General features: G+C 46.5%; 1 protein-coding gene across 5 annotated transcripts in view; it reads right to left on the bottom strand.

The window, feature by feature from the left end:
* The window catches only part of HIP1 (huntingtin interacting protein 1), a 154,802-nt gene that overhangs the window by 37,772 nt on the left and 96,385 nt on the right, over positions 1–20,645 (bottom strand). For all 5 annotated transcript variants that reach the window (XM_077140922.1, XM_077140919.1, XM_077140920.1 and 2 more), the window contains exons 2-5: positions 8,909–8,972; positions 4,464–4,606; positions 4,163–4,219; positions 160–240 (exon numbers count right to left, since the gene is read on the bottom strand). In XM_077140922.1, coding sequence (XP_076997037.1) covers positions 160–240; positions 4,163–4,219; positions 4,464–4,606; positions 8,909–8,972 — 345 coding nt within the window. The remainder of the gene's footprint in view (positions 1–159; positions 241–4,162; positions 4,220–4,463; positions 4,607–8,908; positions 8,973–20,645) is intronic.

Raw genomic sequence — 20,645 nt, 5'->3', positions numbered from 1 at the left:
CCTTTTAAAACCTAACTGAGTTCTGGCCCGTGGGGAGCTAAGAGTGGCCTTGGAGTGCAGGGGCTAAGAGCACAGACTAGGCTTTCACGTCGAACAAGCCTGAGTTCCTGTCCCAGGAGAGAGCTGGGGGTGGAGACGCACTTGTCCGCACAGACTCACTTTGGTGTGGTACTCCATCTTCGTTCTCAGCAGTTTGAGGTAGATGCTGCAAAGTTGTCCGTACCCCTCGCTCAGGTGGCCCTTCCAGGAAGAGAAATAGAAAGTGTGGTGTCAGTACCGAGAATGCTTGGGGTGACAGACTTAGAGCCAGGACTTCTTCTTACAGAACATATACTTTTTTGATTATGAAAATAAATGTTTACTGCTGAAAATTTGGAAAATATAGAAAAGCACACAACATACAATTAACCTTTCATCTAACCAACAGCTATAATCATGGCTAACATACGGAGGTAATCAACCCTCCCTTTATTTTTAGATATAAGATGGGATCACCTTGCATTCTTCCACATAATACTCTGCAGTTTTCTCATATTCTTAAATGTCCTTCTTAATCATTATTTTCAGTGACTGCCTAGTGCATTATACATATGTAACCACAATTTTCTAAACCAACTTTCCTATTATTGTACTTTAAATTTGTTGGCAAAATTCTGCTATTATAAAACATGTTTCAATGCACATTCTTATAGTATAATCTTGTTTACAAACATGAAGTCTTCCTTAGAGAAAGTCTAGACAAGGCTTCTTACTCAGGAATTTTAAGTCTCCCACCTTAGCAATCAGTCTAGCCATGGGCTATTTCCTTCCTTTCTTGTCTCTATCTAGTCACAAGAGAGGAAATGCCTCCCCTCAGATGGACTCTGATTGACTAACAGCCACACAATCCCATACATGGGGCAGGGATTTGAAATGGGACCAATCCTGGGGAAGAAAAGTCCTCCCGTGGGGGCTGCCAAGGCCGTCAGGTCCCCACCTTAGCCTGCTCTGAGTGCCTGGGAAGAAGCCAGAACTACCTGAGTAATGCTGGCAATTCCCGCTGGCAATTCCCAGTTATCTACAAATAAGGAAGGAAACGGGGTACAAAGAGCCCCAAACTGCAGAGCAGTGGCTTTCCACCTGAGTTTTACATTTCTCTTAGATGCAACTCCATCCTCTAGAGCAGAGTAAAGGAGCCCCAAGGGCACCAAAGGGAGATGAGAAACCAGAGGGGGCCAAAAACATCAAACTAGAGATGACCCATTTTTCATGTTTTATTAATTTTCCACGAAAAATGAATATTTTTCTCATTTTTAGGTAATTCATGTTACTATGGAAAAATTGGAAAGTACTGAAAAGTAGAAAAAGGAGAGAAAATAGTCTCATGAAGACCTAAGGATCAAAAAGATGGTACTGCTGCTGAGAATTGGATTCATAGGAGTCCTCAAGGGGATATGCCCTAGAACTCACAAAACCTCAAGCTGAGGATTTAGAGTGATGAGTGGAAGCAAATGCCAATTCTCTCTGGAGAAGCCTACTTCCTTACTGACTTCAAAAAACTCTCACAAATAAAATCACAAGGACAATGAGCAGCTCACAGGAAAAAATAACTAAGCACAAAAGGAAAGTACATAACATGAGCAAAATTCATTGAAAACAACAGATGGTAGAAAGACATTCTAAGGACTTTAGGTAATGAATTGTAAAAAGTGATGTATATGGGGAGCAAGTGTAGTTTGGTGGTAGAATTCTCACCTGCCATGCAGGAAGACCTGGGTTCAATTCCCGGCCCATGCACTTCCAACACCCCTCCCCCCCAAAAAAAATCCAACAAATGGTGCTGCGATAATGGGATACTCACATGGAAAAAGAATTAAATGTGACCCTGGCCACACAGCATACAAAAAAAAAAGTGTTGTATAAAATGACTATTCTTGGGTTGCATGGGCGGTTCAGTGGTAAAATGCTTGCCTGCCATTTTCAGCACATGCAACCCCCCAAAAATAAATAAAATAAAAAACAAAAAATAAAAATGACTATTTCTTAGTATGTCTAAAGAAATAAAAAACTATTTCAAAATATATGCAAGGCATAAGAAATTATAAAGAATGCCAGGCAGATTTGGAAAAAAATATATGTAATTCTAAGAAATGAAAAAATATTAACTAAAATGGAAAATCCTTTGGAGAAGTTTAACAACAGATTAGACACAGCTGGGGAGGGAACATTGATCTGAAAGCTGGATATGTGAAATTATCCATGATGCAGCAGAGACAAATAGGTCGAAAAAATCAAATAGCAGTTTAAGACACATGGGATCGAGTAAGGAAGTCGAACATACTTCTAACCAAAGTCTCAGACGGAAAAAATACGAGGGAGCAGAGGCAATATTTAAAGAGACCATGAGAAAATTTCAGACCTGATGAAAGGCATTAACCCTCAGATTTAAAAAGTCCAAACATTTCAAAATCAATTTACACATAGATCTTAACCATAGCCAGAGAAAAAAAGCACAGATTAGCCTCAAAGGAGCAGCAGTGAATCTGACAGCTGACTTCATGAAAATAAGAGAAGAAAGAAGTTGAGAGAATGAGATCTTGAATATCTTTCATGTGCTAACAGCAAGTAACTGTTACACAAAAATTCTAAATTCAGAGAATATAGCTTCCAAGAATAAAGTAATTCTCAGACAAGCAAAAATAGTATTTGCCACCAGGAGGTTCTCAGTTAAGGATATTCTAAAGGATCTTCAGGCAGAAAGAAAGTCACCCCAGAAGATCTGAGATATAAGGGAAAATGAAGAACACAGAGTAAAACAATTAAAATAAGACCTCAGGTGGTTAAAAAAAAAAAACACAATAATCACGTAAGTTAAAGAGGGAGTGAATGGAATTAAAATAGTCTGAGGTCTTTGTGCTATATAGAAAATTGATAAAGACATGAATTTTAGACCTTGATAAATTAAGCATGTATTCGGTAATTATTAGAGAATCTATCAAAAAATTGAAAATAAAAGATCTTTTCATATTTATTTTTTACCTCCCAATTAGTAATGGGAAAAAAGAGAATGAGAAGAAAATACCCAATCCAAAAGAAGGTAAGGAACAATAGAAAAAGAAATAGAACAAATGGAACAAGTGGAAAGCATAAAATAAGATGGGAGATATAAATTTAAACATATTTGTTATAATAAATGTAAATAGACTAAATTCCCAGTTAAAAGACATATCTATCTTGAATAAAAATAACAAAATCCAACTAAATTTTATTTACTTCTGAAAGCTCTAATACATAAGAATGCAGAAAAGTTGAAAGTAAAAGGATGGAAACTACAGACCAGGCAAATTTTAATGAAAAAAAGATCTAAGCTCTATATGTCATATGGATATAATAGAAAGCTTACTAGCATGCAGTTGGGAGATTTGGGGGCAACTTTCAGCTTTGTTCAGTTAACCATAGCCTTGTGACTTTGGGCAAGCTGGTTTGCCCTCAGTGCCTGCATTTCCTCACCTATGATGGTATAGTGCATTACAGTTTTGTGAGTGCAGGTAAGAATTTGGAGGAAAAGGCTAAACTGGTAATTCTCAACAGACAGGAGCAAAGGGGAATACTCTAAACAATTAGACAGATTCTTCAAAGTACAGATAATCTGCTCTTCCCCCATACACGCACACCAGGGATATCAAAATTTAGAGGGATCTGGCATAGGCCTAACACTTTTTCATGTGATTATGATTTTGCCACCTAACTCCTCCCTTATTCCAAGGTACAAACATCCTTAGACAAGAAAGAAAAGGGACTGGCATTAAGAATTGAGTAGTCAGGACGTAAGGTAGGGAGTAATTGTCAATACACTGTGACTCCAATGGGACTGATAAAATGGAAAGAAGTAGAAACTGTGGCAATGCCACTGCTGAGGGGTCCCAATGCCTGGAGATTGCTGTGACAGGACATTTCACTGGAAGGAGGGGCTCCCAGGTCCTCTGCAGCTCCCAGAGACCCAGGTATAGCTGTGGATATCAGGTTATAATGTGGGGGAATCCTCAGTCCCTCCCTGATTCTCATGGGAGAAATCTTAAACGATTGAAAGGGATGAATTTGCCCTACTCCACAGTCTTTGTTCTGGGACCTCTGGGCAAGGAAAAGGAGGAGCATGAGGTCCCAGGTACATCTCCAGACTCACCCACATCCTGCTCATGTCACTCAATTCATTTTTGTATCTCAGAGAGTCCTTCAGGACCTGGAGGGGAAAGAGAATAGCCTATGAGAGAACAGAACAGGAGAAAAGAGGAGGATAAGAGATGGGGCTGGTTGGGGATGAGAAGCTGAAAGAACAGAGGTGCGCCAATTCCTAACTGGACACCAAAAGACCAGAAAAAAGAGGCATTTGCCACCCTCAGTGTGAGAAGTGGAGAGTAGCCATATACAAGCCCCCCATGGGCCACTGGCTTCCCGGCCACCCCACTGCAGCCCCAGGAACTCACGTGCGGATGACCATCTCGGAGGAGTTTATGGAACACGTGGCAGAACTTCCAGCAGAGCACAGCATTGCTAGAGAGGGGCAGTCGGTTGACAACAGACCAAAAGGTCTGTGCCCCTTTCTCATGGTGGGTGCCCAGGATGCATGGTAAGGGAGGGTCATGGAAAACAAAAGCATAGGCTCTGCCTCAGGCAGCCAAATTCTGGGTTCCAGCCTGCAACAGCCTACCACGTGGGGTTTGGCAGTTGTATGGGACACAGTGGCACAACCTTGGAAATGACGCTACCATTCACGGATCTGAATATTTATTCTGGCAATTTGGGGGGCAGATGGCCATAAAGTGTCATGCTCTAATACTATCAGTTTTATTGGACAATTTCCCCATGGATCAAAGCGTTGGTAGGGGTTGGGGTGGCATCTTTTTTAACTTGCACAAATGTGCCCTGGACCAGCAGTGATCCTGGTCTGCAGACATTCTCTCCCCTTCCTGAGTATTACTGAGTTTGTGGTGAGACCCTTGGGGACATTTTAAGAGAGAGGGTGTAATCAGCTCTTCATCAAGGACCCTAGGTCCAGTTGGGGATCCCTGCACCCAGCCCACTGACTCTTCTCTCAGTTTCTCTTCAAAGCAACACCTCAAAATCCTCCCCCATTCAGGTGGCTCCACTCTTGCCTTGAAAGCAGGAGTCTTTGTTTAAAACATCCATTCTCCAAACTTAAAATTACTCTTAATATCCCCCATGTCTTCCCTAAACCTTCCTGGCCCTATTCAGGTACCTCCAGCTCCCCAACACCTCGAATTCCCTGTATTCTGGGCTCCTGTGGACACTCCCTCCCAAGATCTAATTCAAAATGCACCCACCATCATAAGGTGCCTGCCACAGTTCGCATGCAATAAATGCCCATCTGGCTAGAGTGGTGTTAAGCTTAGCCCTCCGGATCTTGGCAATTACTGAGACCTATTTGGGGGGAGTGGACGATTTCGCTTTTGTAGTCATCTGAACAGGCCTTAGAGACCTGGTCACTGGGCACCATCAATAGTCAGTATCGTCTTCACCTGCAACTTGAAGCACCTGTATCAAGGCTCATGTTTTGGTTTGTTAAAGCTGCCTGAATGCAATATAGCAGAAATGGAACAGCTTTTAAAAAGGGAAGGCATTAAGTTACAAGTTTACAGTTCTAAGGCCATAAAAATATCCAAACTAAGACATCCAAAGAAAGATACCTTGACCCAAGAATGCCGATGGGCCCAGAACATCTCTGTTAGCTGGGAAGGCACGTGGCTGGCTGGTGTCTGCTGGTCCTTTGGCTTCTGGTTTTAAACAACTTCTCCAGGGGCGTTTTCTTTCTGCATCTCCAAATGTTGGGGTCTCTTGTTGGTTCTGAACTTTCTCCAAAATGTTTTCCCTTTTAAAGGATTCCAGTAAACTAATCAAGGCCCACCTTGAATGGGTGGAGTCACATCTCCATGGAAACAATCCAATCAAGGTTTCCCACCCTAAACAATATAGGTCTGGCCCACACGATTGGATCAGGATTAAAACACGGCTTTTCTGGGGTACATAGTAGTTTTAAACTGGTACAGCTCAGGTGGGAATCACAGGTTCATTTAGGGCAGGAAGACTCATCCCCTGGTCAGAAACTAAAGGACTCATCCAAAACACATGTGAAAATAAAAAACAAAAACAAACAAAACACATGTTGTTTTGCTTCTGCACTGGAAGGCACCGGAAAGTTCCTGCCTTAGATTCAAATTTGCATTTGGAGAGGGGTGCGCTTGAACCCAGAGTTTGAGGTCTGGAAGCTGAAATCAGTTTTTAGTCTGAGAGTTGTTTCTGAAATAATTTATAGTTTCACCTACTGCACAGCCCCTCGAACAGAAGGGCAGCTCCCTACCTTACGTCCTGACTTCTCATGGGCCAGTCCTGGTTACCAGTGAGCGGTCAGCCCAAAGAAAAGCCAGACTAGGCACCGGGCCAGTCACCCTGACATTGCTAGGGGAAAGGGGAATTTTTTTGTCATTTGTTGATTTTATAAGTATTTTCATGCACCAATGATATGTCAGGCACTTTAAAAGATGCTCAGGGAATATAAAGGAAAATAATACTCAGGTCCCAGTCCCAGGAGCTGGTGGACACCATGGCAGGGACCACCCACTCTGCAGTGACAAGGCGCTGTCTGAACAGCATTTCCGACCTCAGACCTCCAAATGCTGATTACTTTGGTATCTAGGGCAGCTGATGACCTTAAACAAAATCAGTAAAGAAAAAGATGTTTTGTGATATCTTTAAGCAGGCATTTAAAACTCCCATTGTTTGCAGTCGATCTTTACAACATTTATCCAGTCATTTAGAAACTGTCAATCAGAGACACTCACAGAATGTCAGATCTTTGAAATCTTCAAGCAACTCTTTCATTTGGCAGACAAGAGACCAAAGGCTCCCAGAGGGCCCCGCAGGACCCACTCAAGGCTCCAGAGCAAACCAGAGAGCTCCAGAGGCAGGATTCCGGAATCTTGCTTCCAGGGTGCCCTCCATCGGTGGAGGAAGTCTCCCTGGAAGGGCAGGCTGGGGATGGGTCACTGCAGCCTTGGTCCTCTCTGAGCCACCCGAGCACACTGACCTCTGATAAATGTCCCTCTCTTACTTCATCTCTTGTGCTACTGATCACACATTCTTGGAAGGCAGAGGTCAGGACTGGGGTAATTTCTTCTGAGAAAATCAACTGGGCCACTTATAATAAAGGGTTTTTGGTTTGTTCTGAATCGTGATAAGGGACAAAACGTGATGCAGCAAAGCAAGGGAACCGGCCTTTCTGGGGATAGGTGTGCTGGTTTGAATCTTTTAGGCCCCCCAGAAAAGCCTGTGGGTGTCGACCTATCGTGGGTGGGACCTTTGGCTTGTATTGTTTCCATGGAGATGTGACCCACCTAATTCAACGTGGATCTTAATTCTTTGCTGGAGTCCTATGTGAGAGGATACAAGTCAGTAAAGGCCCAGAGAGTTTAGACAGAAGTCCAGAGACATTCTGGAGAAAGCCACTGAAACCAGAAGCGAAGCCTGAGAGAAGGACCAGCTAATGCTGGCCACGTGCCTTCCCACAGGATGGAGGAACTCCAGATGCCAGCGGCCTTTCTTCAGAGGAGGCACTGTCCTGTTGATGTCTTAACTGGGACATTTTCATGGCCTTAGAGCTGTAAATTTGTGAACTAATAAATCCCCATTGTAAAAGCCAATCCATTTCTGCTATACTGCATTCCAGCAGCTTTAGCAAACCGTAACAGAAGGCTCACTGCCAGGCCAGATTTCCAGGTTGCTCCCCTGGAGAGGTCTAGAGCCTCCGCCCTGCAGCAAAGCCCTTTCTAATTCCAACCAAAGCAACTTCCCCTTAAAGGCAGGCAGCTTTCACTCCAGAACAAAGCAGTCAGGCCATCCTTCCAGCAATAGTCCCTGAGCCTAGCAACGTCCAGGCACTGGGCATCTACCCGTCACGCTCTCGTCCACGGGCAGAGCCTGGAGGGCTTCAACACACAGCAACCACGACATGCCCACACGCCACCTGCTCTGAACTCCACCCCAGCTCCCGCTTGGCCCGGTGGCCTCTCTCCTTCTGCCTCTGGGGATGAAGTGCTCTGGCTCCTGCCTGCCCACGGGATCCACCTGCATGCCTATGGGATCCGCCTGCATGCCCACGGGATCCGCCTGCATGCCCACGGGATCCGCCTGCCTGCCCACGGGATCCGCCTGCATGCCCACGGGATCCGCCTGCCTGCCCAATGGGATCCATCTGCCTGCCCACGGGATCCACTGGCCGAGATGCTGCTTGCTCTTCTCTACAAAGCCCTCCACCTGGAGGGCTGGCTGCCAGGGGTCTCCGCCCACTTGGTGTGGCAAAGAACTTTCAGGTCACCGGTTTGCCGGCCCCGCTTTGAGGTGCTCGACGTCTCCCCCTTCTGGCGCTGGCTGAACCTGCTGGTGGGCGGGGGGTGGGGCGCGGATCTGAGTCCCATTGCTGAATCCCTATAGTCAGCATAAAGGCCAATCGCCACAGCTGAGACCTTTTTTGTTTTTAATTTCATGCTCAGCAAAGGGGATGACATCCCCCATGGAAAAGGCGCAGGGCCCGGAGTATCTATCACAGGTGACAATCCCTCCTGGGCCCCAAGGACAGGAATTTCAAATGACTGTCCTGTTCCAACACTTGAATCCCAGGGAAGCGGAACAGGTGAGCTGAAAGGACCGGTGGGTGGCTTCTCCGGTCCCCTGCTCCCTGACGCTCTGGGGGCTCTGGCATCAGTTCCAAGAGCCCGCTGCTGCCCAAACCTGCGGGGACCTGGCCGGCAGGGGCTCCCCTTCCTGGAAGGAAGCAAGGACGCCTCACCCCGACTTCAGTCCCTGCCACTTGACCCCACTGGGGGCTAGGTCTTCCAAGAGACATCCAAAAGGATATTTCTGGCGTGTTTTTCCTTGACAGCCACTTCCTGCGTATTAATGGCCTTATTGATGCTGACGGTCTGAAAAACAAGAGGGGGGAGGGGAGGGAGGAAGAGATGAAAAAGCCTCAGAGGGAGGCCCGAGACCTCCCCTGGCACCCCGCCCCTCCCCTTTCTCCAATCGCCCCCACCCCCTGCCCTCCATCAGCAAACCCCCCTGCACCCCCGCTACCAGCGGTCCCTGTGCAGAGGCCCCCTGGGGGGGGGCAGCGGTGGGCAGCGCTCCCAGGCCAGCTGGCCCAGACTGTCCCGAGGGGGCAGGATTTGCTGCCTGGTATTGGCTGGGCCCAGCTGCTGCGGCCGCCTGCCACTCCCTCGCTTGGCACAGCAGCATGCCAATTACAGGCTGCACAAAGAGATGCTTTTCACTCCCCGGGGAAACATTATTCCTCTGGGAGCAGGAGGAAGAGGCTCAGATCTGAAAGCGATTGTGGCCTGAGACCATCCGGCCGCCCCATCTCACCCCGAAGCCCTTCCCCGGAGCCCTGGTGGGCCAGCAGCGGTCCCTTGGGTCTCCTCGGTTTCCCCACTCTGGCATTTTCCAACTGCTGCCCAAAGTGCCCTTTATTTCCGCAATTACATCAAAGGACACGAAAAGGATTTGCTCCTTTCCGGTTCATTTTAAAATCCTAAATCTCTTCTTAATTTAACAAAGAACCTATAGATGTGAATATAATGTCCATAAACCATAAGTGGGATTATATCACGTTGGCTATTTTTTTTTTTTTTTGCAGCTTTATTGAGGTATAATTCACTTGTTTTTAGGAGACAACTCAAGATTTTTCAGTCAGTTTACAGTTATGCAATTATCACTGAAATCTAGCATGGGCCATTTTTTTTTTTTTGGTATGGGCAGGCACCGGGAATCGAACCCGGGTCTCTAGCATGGCAGGCGAGAACGCTGCCACTGAGCCACTGTTGCACCACTCCGTAGGCTATTTTTTTAAGTCCAGCATTTTCCTTTTTTCAGTTTTGCTTCCCTCCCTTTCTCAGACATCATTCTACCCACCCCACGTTAACAACCTATTACGCTTGTTTTTGGTATTATTGTTTTGATAATATGCTATTATGTATCCTACACACACACGCACACACTTAGGTATAGAAGGGCTGAATTTTGTCATCCTTCTATAAAAATGAGATTGTGTGTGTGTGTGCTATACGGCCGGGTCACATTTCATTCTCTTTCCTTGTGAGTATCCCCTTATTGCAGTACCATCTGTTGAATTTTTTGTTTGGTTTTTCATTTGTTTTGCTTGTTTGTTTGGGAAGTGAATGGGCTGGGACTCGAAGCCGGGTCTCCCGTATACAGGTGTGAATTCTCCCACCAAACTACCCTTGCACTCCCAGAGACTGCCATGCATTTCCTACTCAAAAAACACCTCATGGGAAGTTCTCCAAGTAGACGGGTTAAACTCTAGTTCGGTTAAAAAGACAATGTAATAGCGCAAGGTGTGGGCGGATGTGAGTTTACACAAGCCTTCCCTTTCTGGTGACAGGTTCATTCATTTCCCGTCTCATGCTACTGTAAACTATGATTCAGCAAACACTCTTAGCCACATAGCCTTATTTACTGGTGCTTTGTATTTCCGAAGGGATTTCCTAGGAGTGAGATGACTGGGTCAAAGATTTTTTTTTTAATTGCTTTGTATTATGGAGAAGTCCAAACAGGCAAATACAAAGACGGGTCTGATAACATGTTTCTTCTCAATCAGGAGTTGGCAAGCATTTTCTGTGAAGGGCCGGTCAGGAAATATTTTAGGCTCTCCAGGCTCCATGGCCCCCGCTGCAACTACTCAGCCCTGCCTAGCGCTGAAAAATATGCAAATGAACGAGTGTGGCTGAATTCCAATGCAACTTGATCTACAAAACCAGGTGCCAGCCTGGACTTGTCCTGAGGGATGCAGTTTGGCTGATGCTAATCTGTGATCTTTACCTTCAGCCACTGACCTCTCCTTCCCCAGATTACACCAAAATAACCCCCCAGGTGTTATTTCATGTCATTTTACAAGTAAATATTTCAGTATGAATGTCTTAAAAAAAAAAAGGAAAAAGGAATCTTTAAAAAATAACCATAATACTTATTATCATACCGAAAATTTTAAAAGATAAGTCTCTTATCATTAAATAGCCAGTTAGTATTCACATTTCCCTAATTGTCTAAAAACGATTTTTTTTCCGGTTTGTTCAAATCAGGGTGCGAAGACTGCCACATTACTTCCTCGAAAAGCTCCAACAATTCACAGTTCCACTGACAATGTATAAAACAAAAGATGCTATTGCTTCTTTTAATTTTTGCCAGCTGATAGATGTAAAGTGATATTTCTTCATTAACTGGTGTTTCTCTGAGTACCAGCGCGTTTGAGAGCTTCTAGGTTCTCACAGTTTGTTGACTGCCTTTACATAGTTAAGCATGCCTGTCTTACCTTTTGCAATTTCTAGGTTTACTTAAGGCTTCTCCTACCCTGGGTTCTACAAATAGACTCTCAGGTTTTCTCCCAAACATTTTACTGCTGCTTTGTGCAGTTGGGTTTTTTAATCTATCTGGGGTTTCTTTTCATACATGATATAAAACAGGTTATTTCCAGCTTTTGTCAAGATACATTCTTTTATACCTGGTTTATATAAATTTGGGGATGCGGTCTTAAGGCTACTTTTCCATGTATTTTTTTTTCTCCCTACCAAACCAAACTTTTTAACAGCACAACTTTCTTTCCCCAGCAAGCTAGGTACTCTCCCCCCCCCCCCAGTGCAAGGACAGAGTCATTGCTTCCTTTCCCTCTGGCATGGCAGGCGAGCATTCTTGCCTGCTGAGCCACTGTGGCAACCCAAAATGCTCTAAGGTTTTTTTTTTTGTTTTTTTTTTTTTTTACATGAGCAGGCACTGGGAATCAAACCTGGGTCCTCTGGCATGGCAGGTGAGCATTCTTGCCTGCTGAGCCACCATGGCCCACCTTCATTGCTTCCTTTCTCTCTTCCCCTACAATAAGGGGTTCTGCCCGGCCCAGGTGGCTGATCATGCAGTCAAGAAGGAAAAATACTGGCAAATCATGTATCTGATAAGGGTATAGTATCCAGAATCTATAAAATATACATTTGCAAGTACCTAGTTAGGGTTTGTCTCCAGAATATATGATTTATACCTCAATGACAAAAGACAAACCCAATTAAAATGGGCAAAGACCTCGAGTTGACATTTCTCCAAAGAAGACCTACAAATGGCCAATAAGCACATGGAAAGGCACTTTAATACCATTAGTCATTAGGGAACTGCAAATCAAAACCACAAGGAGATACCATTTCACACCTACTAGGATGGAAAGGATGTGGAAAAATTGGAATTCTTGTGCCCTGTTGGTGGGAATTTATAAGGTGCAGCTGCTGTGGAAAACAGTTTGGCAGTGACTTGGTTAGCTAAACATAGACTTATATGACCCAGCAATTTCCCTCCTAGGAAAAGACCCCAAAGAATTGAAAACAGGGGCTCAGGTGGATACTTACACACACAAAGTTCATAGAAGCATTATTCACAGTAGCCAAAAAGCAAAAACAACCCAAAGGGCCATCCACTGATAAATGGGAAAACAAAATGTGGCACATCTGCACAATAGAGTATTATTCAGCCATAAAAAGGAACGAAGCACTGAAACATACTACAATGTGATGAACTTCGAAAACATGCTGAATAAAATAAGTCAGACACAAAGACCACATATTGTATGATTCCATCAATAAACCATACCCAGAATAGGCAAATTCAAACAGACAGAAAGCAGATCAGTGGTTGGCAGGGGCTATGGGGAGGGGAGAAATGGACACAGGCTGCTTAGTGGGTACAGGGTTTCCTTTTGGGGTGATGAAAAGATTTTGGAACCAGACAGAGGCAGTCGTTGTACAACACTGAATATACTAAATGCACACTGAATTGTATGCTTAAAAATGATTTAAATGACAAATTTCATGTTAATTTTATACTATGTGTATTTTACCATAATTAGAAAAAAAGCAAAAAAAATAAAGACGGAATCTCATACAAGAGATGCTGCGAGAAAGAAGTAAAAAAGTTTATTTCAAAATAATCTCTTCTTGAGACACAGTGCCTACAGCTTCCCCTTGACAAGTCCTTGGACCTCGTTCTAGGCTCTGCTTCCAGAACTTTCCCAGTCCATTCTCTTTCCTTCAGATTTCCTCTGGGGGACTGCAGTGCTTTACCCTGCTTCTCCATGGCTCTGGGAGAATGCTGGCCTACTGGGTGCAGCCAGACCTCTGGGGAAGAGTCAACACATTTACTGAGTTCCTCCAGGTTGCCATTATTTGGTGAGTAATTATACGGGATATAAAAATATAAAAATGGGGTGACGGAAAAGTTTAGGGAGTGATGGTAGCACAACACTGGGATTATAATTAACACAACTGAATTGTATACTTGAAAGTGGTTAAAATGGGAAAATTTAGGTTGTAGAGGTTACCGCAATAAAAATTAGAGAGAAACCCAAATCTTGTGTAAGATGCTGAACTGGACGTGGCTGTGCTCAGGGGGTCTGGTGGTCAGCAGTCCAGGGGCCCAGGCAATAGAAAGCCACACAGGCTGGATACTCTAGAATGCATCGGGGCCTAGAGGTAGGACGTGTGAAGGGCAGGATTTCGATTCATCCCAGAAATGTTTCTTTAGGCCGATGGACTAATTGCACAAGCTTATGCAAAAACCCTTAAAAGTCTCTTAAGCAACATAAAATGATATGCCATGAGTTTATAACTATGGGCCCAGTGTGCGTGTGTACATACAGATGAAAATTGTAAAACTTCTCAGCCATAAATGTTGAAAGGAAGGAGAAAGCCCTTTAAACTGAGATGCTGCTCGGGGAAGCCTTCTTAGAGGAAGCTAGGAATATCTGTCCCAGGTACTTCCCCATGCGACTTACATGTCTCTCTCAAACTCTGGGGGACACCTGTGGCTCCTCCCATTTCTAGATGCTGGGTAAGGCTAAGCCAACAGCTCGCTAAAGGTCCTATCACTTGGTTCCAACCCAAGTCGGCCTATCCCTAAAGCCCAGCCTGGACCCCCTAGATGGTGCTGCACGGTGCTGGGGATGCCAGACGGCAGGAGGGGTGTGTGTGTGTGGGGGGGGGGGCTTCCAGGCTAAGGAAGGGCAAGAGGGACATCCCCAGGGTGGAAAGTCACCAAGTCCGAGTGTGTGTGTGCAGCCTGGCTTGGCCGGAGGGGAGCAGTGGGGGATGCAGCCCGAGAGGGGTGCGGCTGGGTGTGGAAGGGCAGGGGGCTTCTGAGCGGCCAAGGAGGGAGGAAGACTGGCCCAGGAGAGGTGTGAGAGCTGGATCGGAGCTGGGTGGGGACAGAGCAGGGTAGCTGGCTCAGGAAGCTATTCACCACACAGAAGTGAAGTAAGTAATAAAGGCCCCAGCCGGGAAGATGGAAGTAAAAATGGAAAGAACCGGTGACAAGGTGAGCTGTAAAAGTCTCACAGCAGAGAGAAGCATCAAAGGCAATGCAGAGGTTTTAAACCTAGACAGGTGGGAGGAGAGAGGCAAGGGCACCCCAGACCCAGGGATGCTGGGAGCAAGGGCCTGGGATGAACAAAGAACAATGGGGCCTGGAAGCGTTCAGGTAAGGAGGAGACATTTTTAAAATAATGAGGAAGGAGAAGGCCCATTGCTCCTAATTATTCTGACTTAGCAGTGGCAATGGTTATAATCATCGAGAAAGCGGTAGCTAATAAGTGCTTCCTGCAGGCCCTGGGCTAAGCAGGTTACATGGTTTAACTCATAAACTCCTATAACTTTTTACCCATGAATAGGGGAGAGTTATTATTGATCACATCTGCCCATTTTACAGGTGAGGAAATCAAGGCTCTCCCAAGGTCCCTCAACCAGCAAGTCCAGGGCTGGACTGCAGACTTGGCAGGTCTGTCTCCCTGGCTCAGGCTCTGGATCCCAAACAGAGTCAGAATCCAAATGATTTCCACAGACGAGACTGCTGGGTTAAGCTGAAAATGAAATCTGAAAGGAATAAAGGGGATTTCCTATATTTAGGGTCTAAACCTCAGCAGCCCAGGTAGAAGATAGGGGAGATGTGACTCAAAACGCGCTTGTGAAAAATGACAGGCATTTTCTTTGACTGCTAACTTAATATAAGCAACATACTGCTGTGGTGGATCAAAGTGAAAATCTGATCTCTGGATGCATTAAAAGGAGTATAGGGCTCAGAATAAGGGAGGGGGTGGATCCAATTCTCTATGTAGACGAAGCCACATCTAAAACACTATTCAGTTTTAGGCTCTATACTTTATCAGGGAAACTGACAAACTAGACCACTTCCAGAAGAAAGTGTCCTGGGTTGGGACAGAGTTGTGTGGTTTAACGTGGAAAAATAGCAATATTCTGGAGTCATCATGTGGAAGGAGGGAAAATCCATAGGATCAAATATAAACCAATGTGTAAAAGTACAGGAAGACAGTTTTGGGGTAAGTTTAGATACTTTCTAACAACTAAAGCTGTCTTATGAAAGAGAGAATTCCTCATTTTTAGAAACATAAAGGCAGAGGGGAGACAACTGCTTCTCAGTGTTATGATGAAAGAAACCGACAGGTTAGGGATGAATTAGATGAGTTTTAGGTCCCTTCCCACTTCTATACTTATCACAGCCCTTCAGATAACGGAGGACCTTAGATATCAGGGCAAAGAATCATGATCTGATGGACACTGGGGAGCCATAGAAAGATCTTGAGCAGGAGAGTTGCTTCCTTCAATGGCCTGATGAAGCAGAGTGAGCACAACTTCTCTGTGGGCATTCAGTCTCCCAGTACTAGACCAGTACAGCTGACAAAGGGCCTCACCTTGCAACGAGCTGTGGAAAGAGGTTTCTTCCAAAACCAGCACCTATATATCATCTGCGAGCTCTACTGGCCCTTGCCACAGCTGCCACAGACCTTCCCTGACAGCTCTGACAGGCTCACAGGAGCTCCCATTTACTGCAGGCAGTATGCCCAAGGTTCTCTGGCCAACCACTCCCCACAGGGCCAGTATCCGAGAGGCAGAGTCTGTTCTCTGGTTGGATGCGAGTGCTCGGTGGCTTCAGTGGCCAGGCTTCTCAGGGCTCAGGGGCAGGGCTGGGCCTCAGCCTTCTGGGCTCTGGAAGGCAAGCTGTGGGTCTCCCAGGGCCTTTGGAATGCCAGGAGCCGGGCAGTTTCCAGGGCAGAAGTTCCCTGCTAGGACAAGTCTCCCTTTGCTTATGCAATGTTTGATGCCTGGGTTGTACCCTCTGCTCCCCCCGCAACAGGCACCCCCAGTCGTCCCACATTCTAAATCTGCTTCAGCTGCAAGCGCAGTCCAAATGTCACCTTCTTTTAGACTTGCAGGCTCCTCTGGCCAATCATTTCTTTTCCCTCAAACTTTTTTTTTCTTAACTTTGAATTTTGAAATAATTTCAAACTTACATTTGCAAAAATAATACAAAACCGGCACAGAGAATCTGCCCAGAAACCTGGATTCACCAATTTTAATGATTTGCCACATTTGCTGTATCATTCTATCCATTCATCCATCCATCCATCCATCCATCCATCCATCCATCCATCCATCCATCCATCCACCTACCTACCCACCTATGTCTCACCTATCGCCTTTTCCTAAACATGCACTCAATTATTTCTTTTTTCTCTTTCTATTTCTCTTAACGTGTTTAACACTTGGTATGTTATCTTATTTCTCCACCAAGATCAAACCCCCTGAGGACAGGGACCCACCTTCTCCCTTCCTTGAGGGTCCACAGGTGCGAAGGCAGAGCAGCGCCCCTAATGCATCCTTAGATCATTGAGGATCAGGTGCAGGACTCATGGTTCCCTGAGAGAATCTACTCCCTCTCCTTCCCTTCCCCCTGCCTCTAGGAAGGAAATAATTGGGTTCTGAATTGGCCCATCTACAGGCCAAAGCCCTGGGGCCCCTTCCAGGGCAGAGGGTGGGAAGCTCGGGGCTCATTTTCTCTCCTCTGGGGGTTCTGGGTTAGAGGACGTCCTCTCGGAACAGGCTGTTCTCCACGCTGCCCTGGAGACCCACAGCCCCGAGGCCCCTGCGGTGTCCCCCTGAAAGAGCAGCACTGGCAATGCCTCCTGACCCACCGGCCCTTGTGTCCCCAGCCGGTTCCGTGGAGCCAAGTGTCAGCTGGAGCCCGCACTGCGGGGCGGGGACCCCCTCACACCCCTGCCTCCCCACCGCCCCCCCATCTCTGCTCCTCCAGGACGCCTCGGCCACGGGGAACCCATGGGGGCCTCGATTCTGCAGGGAGCAGGGCCTGGGCCCGGCCTGCAGGGGACAGCCGGGCACCGTCCGGTCACACACACTTTCCCGGCAAGGGCCCAGTACTCGGGCGGCCAGAGTCAGGCCACTGGCAGAGGCTCCGTGGCGGGGGCAGGCGCAGGGGGCGACCCGGTTGGAGCGGCAGGTCTTGAAGCAAGGGGCCTGAGATCCCGCCGCAGAGGCCACCGAAGGAAAATCGGAGAATAGGCAGAGCAGAAAGCAAAGGAAAAAGTACGAGAAAAGAAGGAGAAAAGACATGAAAAGAGCATGCAGGGGGTGGGGGGTGGAAGGAGAGAAGGCATTTGCTCAGGGGAAGGTGTAGGTGATGGCTTGGACACGGCAGCCCATCTTGGAGGTGGAGGTCCAGGAACCGGCTGCTCCTTAGAACTGGAGCTCACCTCCCCAGGTGTTGTTGGCGAGAGGGACCCAGGCCAAGGAGATGCACCGGGTAACACCCGAGACTTGGTCTAGCTTCTCATCCTTCTCCCACCCCTAGCCTGAATCAATGCCCTGACTTCCAGGTTCCATGAACACCACAGAGCTCAAGGAATCTTCCTCCCAAAGCGCCTGACCTGGTCTTATCTGGGATGCTCGGAATTCAGTGTAACAGCTTCAAGTCTTTTATGTTATTCTGTTGATCAGAAATAATAATAATAACAGAGGAGGCGTCACGGCTGTTCCTGGAGCAGTGGGCACAGCAGCAGGTGGTGCAGATGTAGCCGCAGACCAGCCCTGGAGCCTCTGCCTCCCACCAGGCTGCACTCGCGACTGGCTTCCAGTCTTCCAAGCCAAGTTGCCCAAGGTTACGCAGGCGGTCGGGATTCAGGACGGAAACCCAGGCCCATCTGAGTTCGCCCTCTCCCCGCACTGTGCTGCCTCCAGTAACGTCCAGTGTCTTCTGCCCATCTGCCCTACCTGCCCCCTCATGCAGCTGGCGGCCTAAGCTTCTTTGGGGCTTGTCCCCGGATCTCTGGCTACCCACATTCACTTCTTGGTGATCTCAACCAGTTCCATGGCTTTTAACTCAGCTTTGGCCATTGTTCCCACCTGCTCCAACTTCTTCTTCTCCCAGGATCCGCCATCTCTGCCCATCAACCGGCTTGGGTCCAGACACCTAGAAGTCACCCTTGACCACTGACAGCACCTCAGTGCCCACCTCCGAAATCCTTCTGCTTCTCACCGTCTCCTCTGCCCAAACCACTGTGCTGTCCCCACTGGGCCCTGCAACCGCCTCCCACAGGGACCAGCAGGGACCTGGTTAAAGCACGCACGAGAGCCTGTCAGCCTATCCCGAGCCCCCCAGGGGCAGGGCAGCCCACGTGTAAGGCCTGGCACCCGCATCGTTCCAGTTTGCTGGCTGCCTTTTTTGTCCCTTAAACTTTGTTTTTTTTTTAAATTTTATTGTGGTAACATATAAACAACCCAAACCTTCCCATTTTAAGTGCACAATTCAGTGGTACTAATTACATCCACAACGTTGTGCTACCATCAACACTGAAACTTTTCCATCACCCCAAATAGAAATTTTGTCCCCATTAAGCGATCACTCCCCAGTTCCCCCACCTCCCTGGCTCTCATAACTTCTGATTCACTTCCTATCTCTATGAGTTTGTTTATTCTGATGATTTCATATAAGTGCGATCATGCGATATTTGTCCCTTTATGTCCGACATTTCATTCAGTCTGATGTTTTCAAAATTCACCTGTGTGGCAGCGTGTTATCAGAACTTCATTCCTTAGTACAGCTGAATAATGTTCCCTTGTATGGAAAGACCACACTTTGATTATCCACTCATCTGCTGATGGACACGGGTGGAGCCCATCTTTTGGCTACTGTGAATAAAGCTGCTATGAACCCAGGTGTACAAGTGTCTGTTTGAGTCTCTGTTTCCAATTCTCTGGGACATCGACCTAGAAGGGGAATTTCCAGGCCATATGGTAATTCTATGTCCAACTTCCCTTAAATACTTTTAATTCTTTCTCTCTGAGCCTGAAGTTCCTTCTTCTGCCTGGAAGAATTTTCTTCCGTTCTTTGCAAGGTTGGACTTTTCTCCCTCTTCAGGTTGTTCAGATACCACTTCCTGGTCAGCCTCTCCTGGCTGCCTGACCTAAAGCACCTCCCCACCCCTGGCCCTGCAGTATCTCTGTATCACAACCACCCTATCTCCTGCAGAGGCTCTTCTCTCCACCTGAAATTCTCTCGTTTGTTCATTTGCTTGCCGCCAGTCTCTCCTTGCTCGAGTGTGAGCTCCAGGATGACAGGCTGGGTCCCTCTGTCCTTGCAGAGCACACACAGTGCCTGCCAGCAGCTGTGCTGTGCAGATGAGAAGGCCCTCTCTGCCCACCGCTCTCCCAGCAGACTCCCGCAGTGGCCTTTCTGCTTGGCTTTTGCCTGTCTAGGATGCTTCAACTTCACCTTCCCCAAGCCACGTTTCCTTCTCTCTCCAATTAAAAATCCTGCTGTTCAAAGTCCCATTGGATGAATGGTGAGAAAGGGGGAAAATTCAACTTCCTCAAGTGGAGAATTCTTCATATTCTCACAAGCAGTGTGGACAACCAAAACAATAGGCTGAACCCCCAATCTTGGGGTTCATTCATATGAAACTTAACCCCACAAAGGATAGCTCAAACCTACTTAATATTCGGCCTAAGAGTCACCCCCAAGAGAGAGCCTCTTTTGTTGCTCAGATGTGGCCTCTCTCCAGCCAACACAACAAGCAAACACACCACCCTCCCCCTGTCTACATGGGACATGACTCCCAGGGGTGTGGACCTTCCTGGCAACGTGGGACAGAAATCCTAAGAATGAGCTGAGACTCAGCATCAAGGGATTGAGAAAAACCCTAGAATGGGCTGAGATTCAGCATCAAGGGATTGAGAAAACTTCTCGACCAAAAGGGGGAAGAGTGAAATGAGGCAAAGTGTCAATGCCTGAGAGATTCCAAACAAAGTCGAGAGGTTATCCTGGAGGTTATTCTTACGCATCAAGTAGATATCACCTTGTTATTCAAGATGTAATGGAGAGGCTGGAGGGAACTGCCTGAAAATGTAGAGCTGTGTTCCAGTAGCCATGTTTCTTGATGATGATTGTATAATGATACAGCTTTCACAGTGTGACTGTGTGATTGTGAAAACCTTGTGTCTGATGCTCCTTTTATTTACCTTGTCAACAGACGAGTAGAATATATGGAATAAAAATAAATAATAGGGGGAACAAAGGTTAAAATCTATTGAGTAGATGGAAATACTAGTGATCAATGAGAGGGAGGGGTAAGGGGTATGGTATGTATAATCCTTTATTTTTCTGGTTTCGTTTTATTTCTTTTTCTGTTGTCTTTTTATTTCTTTTTCTGAACTGATGCAAATGTTCTAAGAAATGATGAA

Source organism: Tamandua tetradactyla, chromosome 23, assembly GCF_023851605.1.
Source record: "Tamandua tetradactyla isolate mTamTet1 chromosome 23, mTamTet1.pri, whole genome shotgun sequence".
Lineage (NCBI taxonomy): Eukaryota > Metazoa > Chordata > Mammalia > Pilosa > Myrmecophagidae > Tamandua > Tamandua tetradactyla.
The sequence above is the reverse complement of the archived record's forward strand: the minus strand, read 5'-3'. Positions and strand labels throughout refer to the sequence as shown.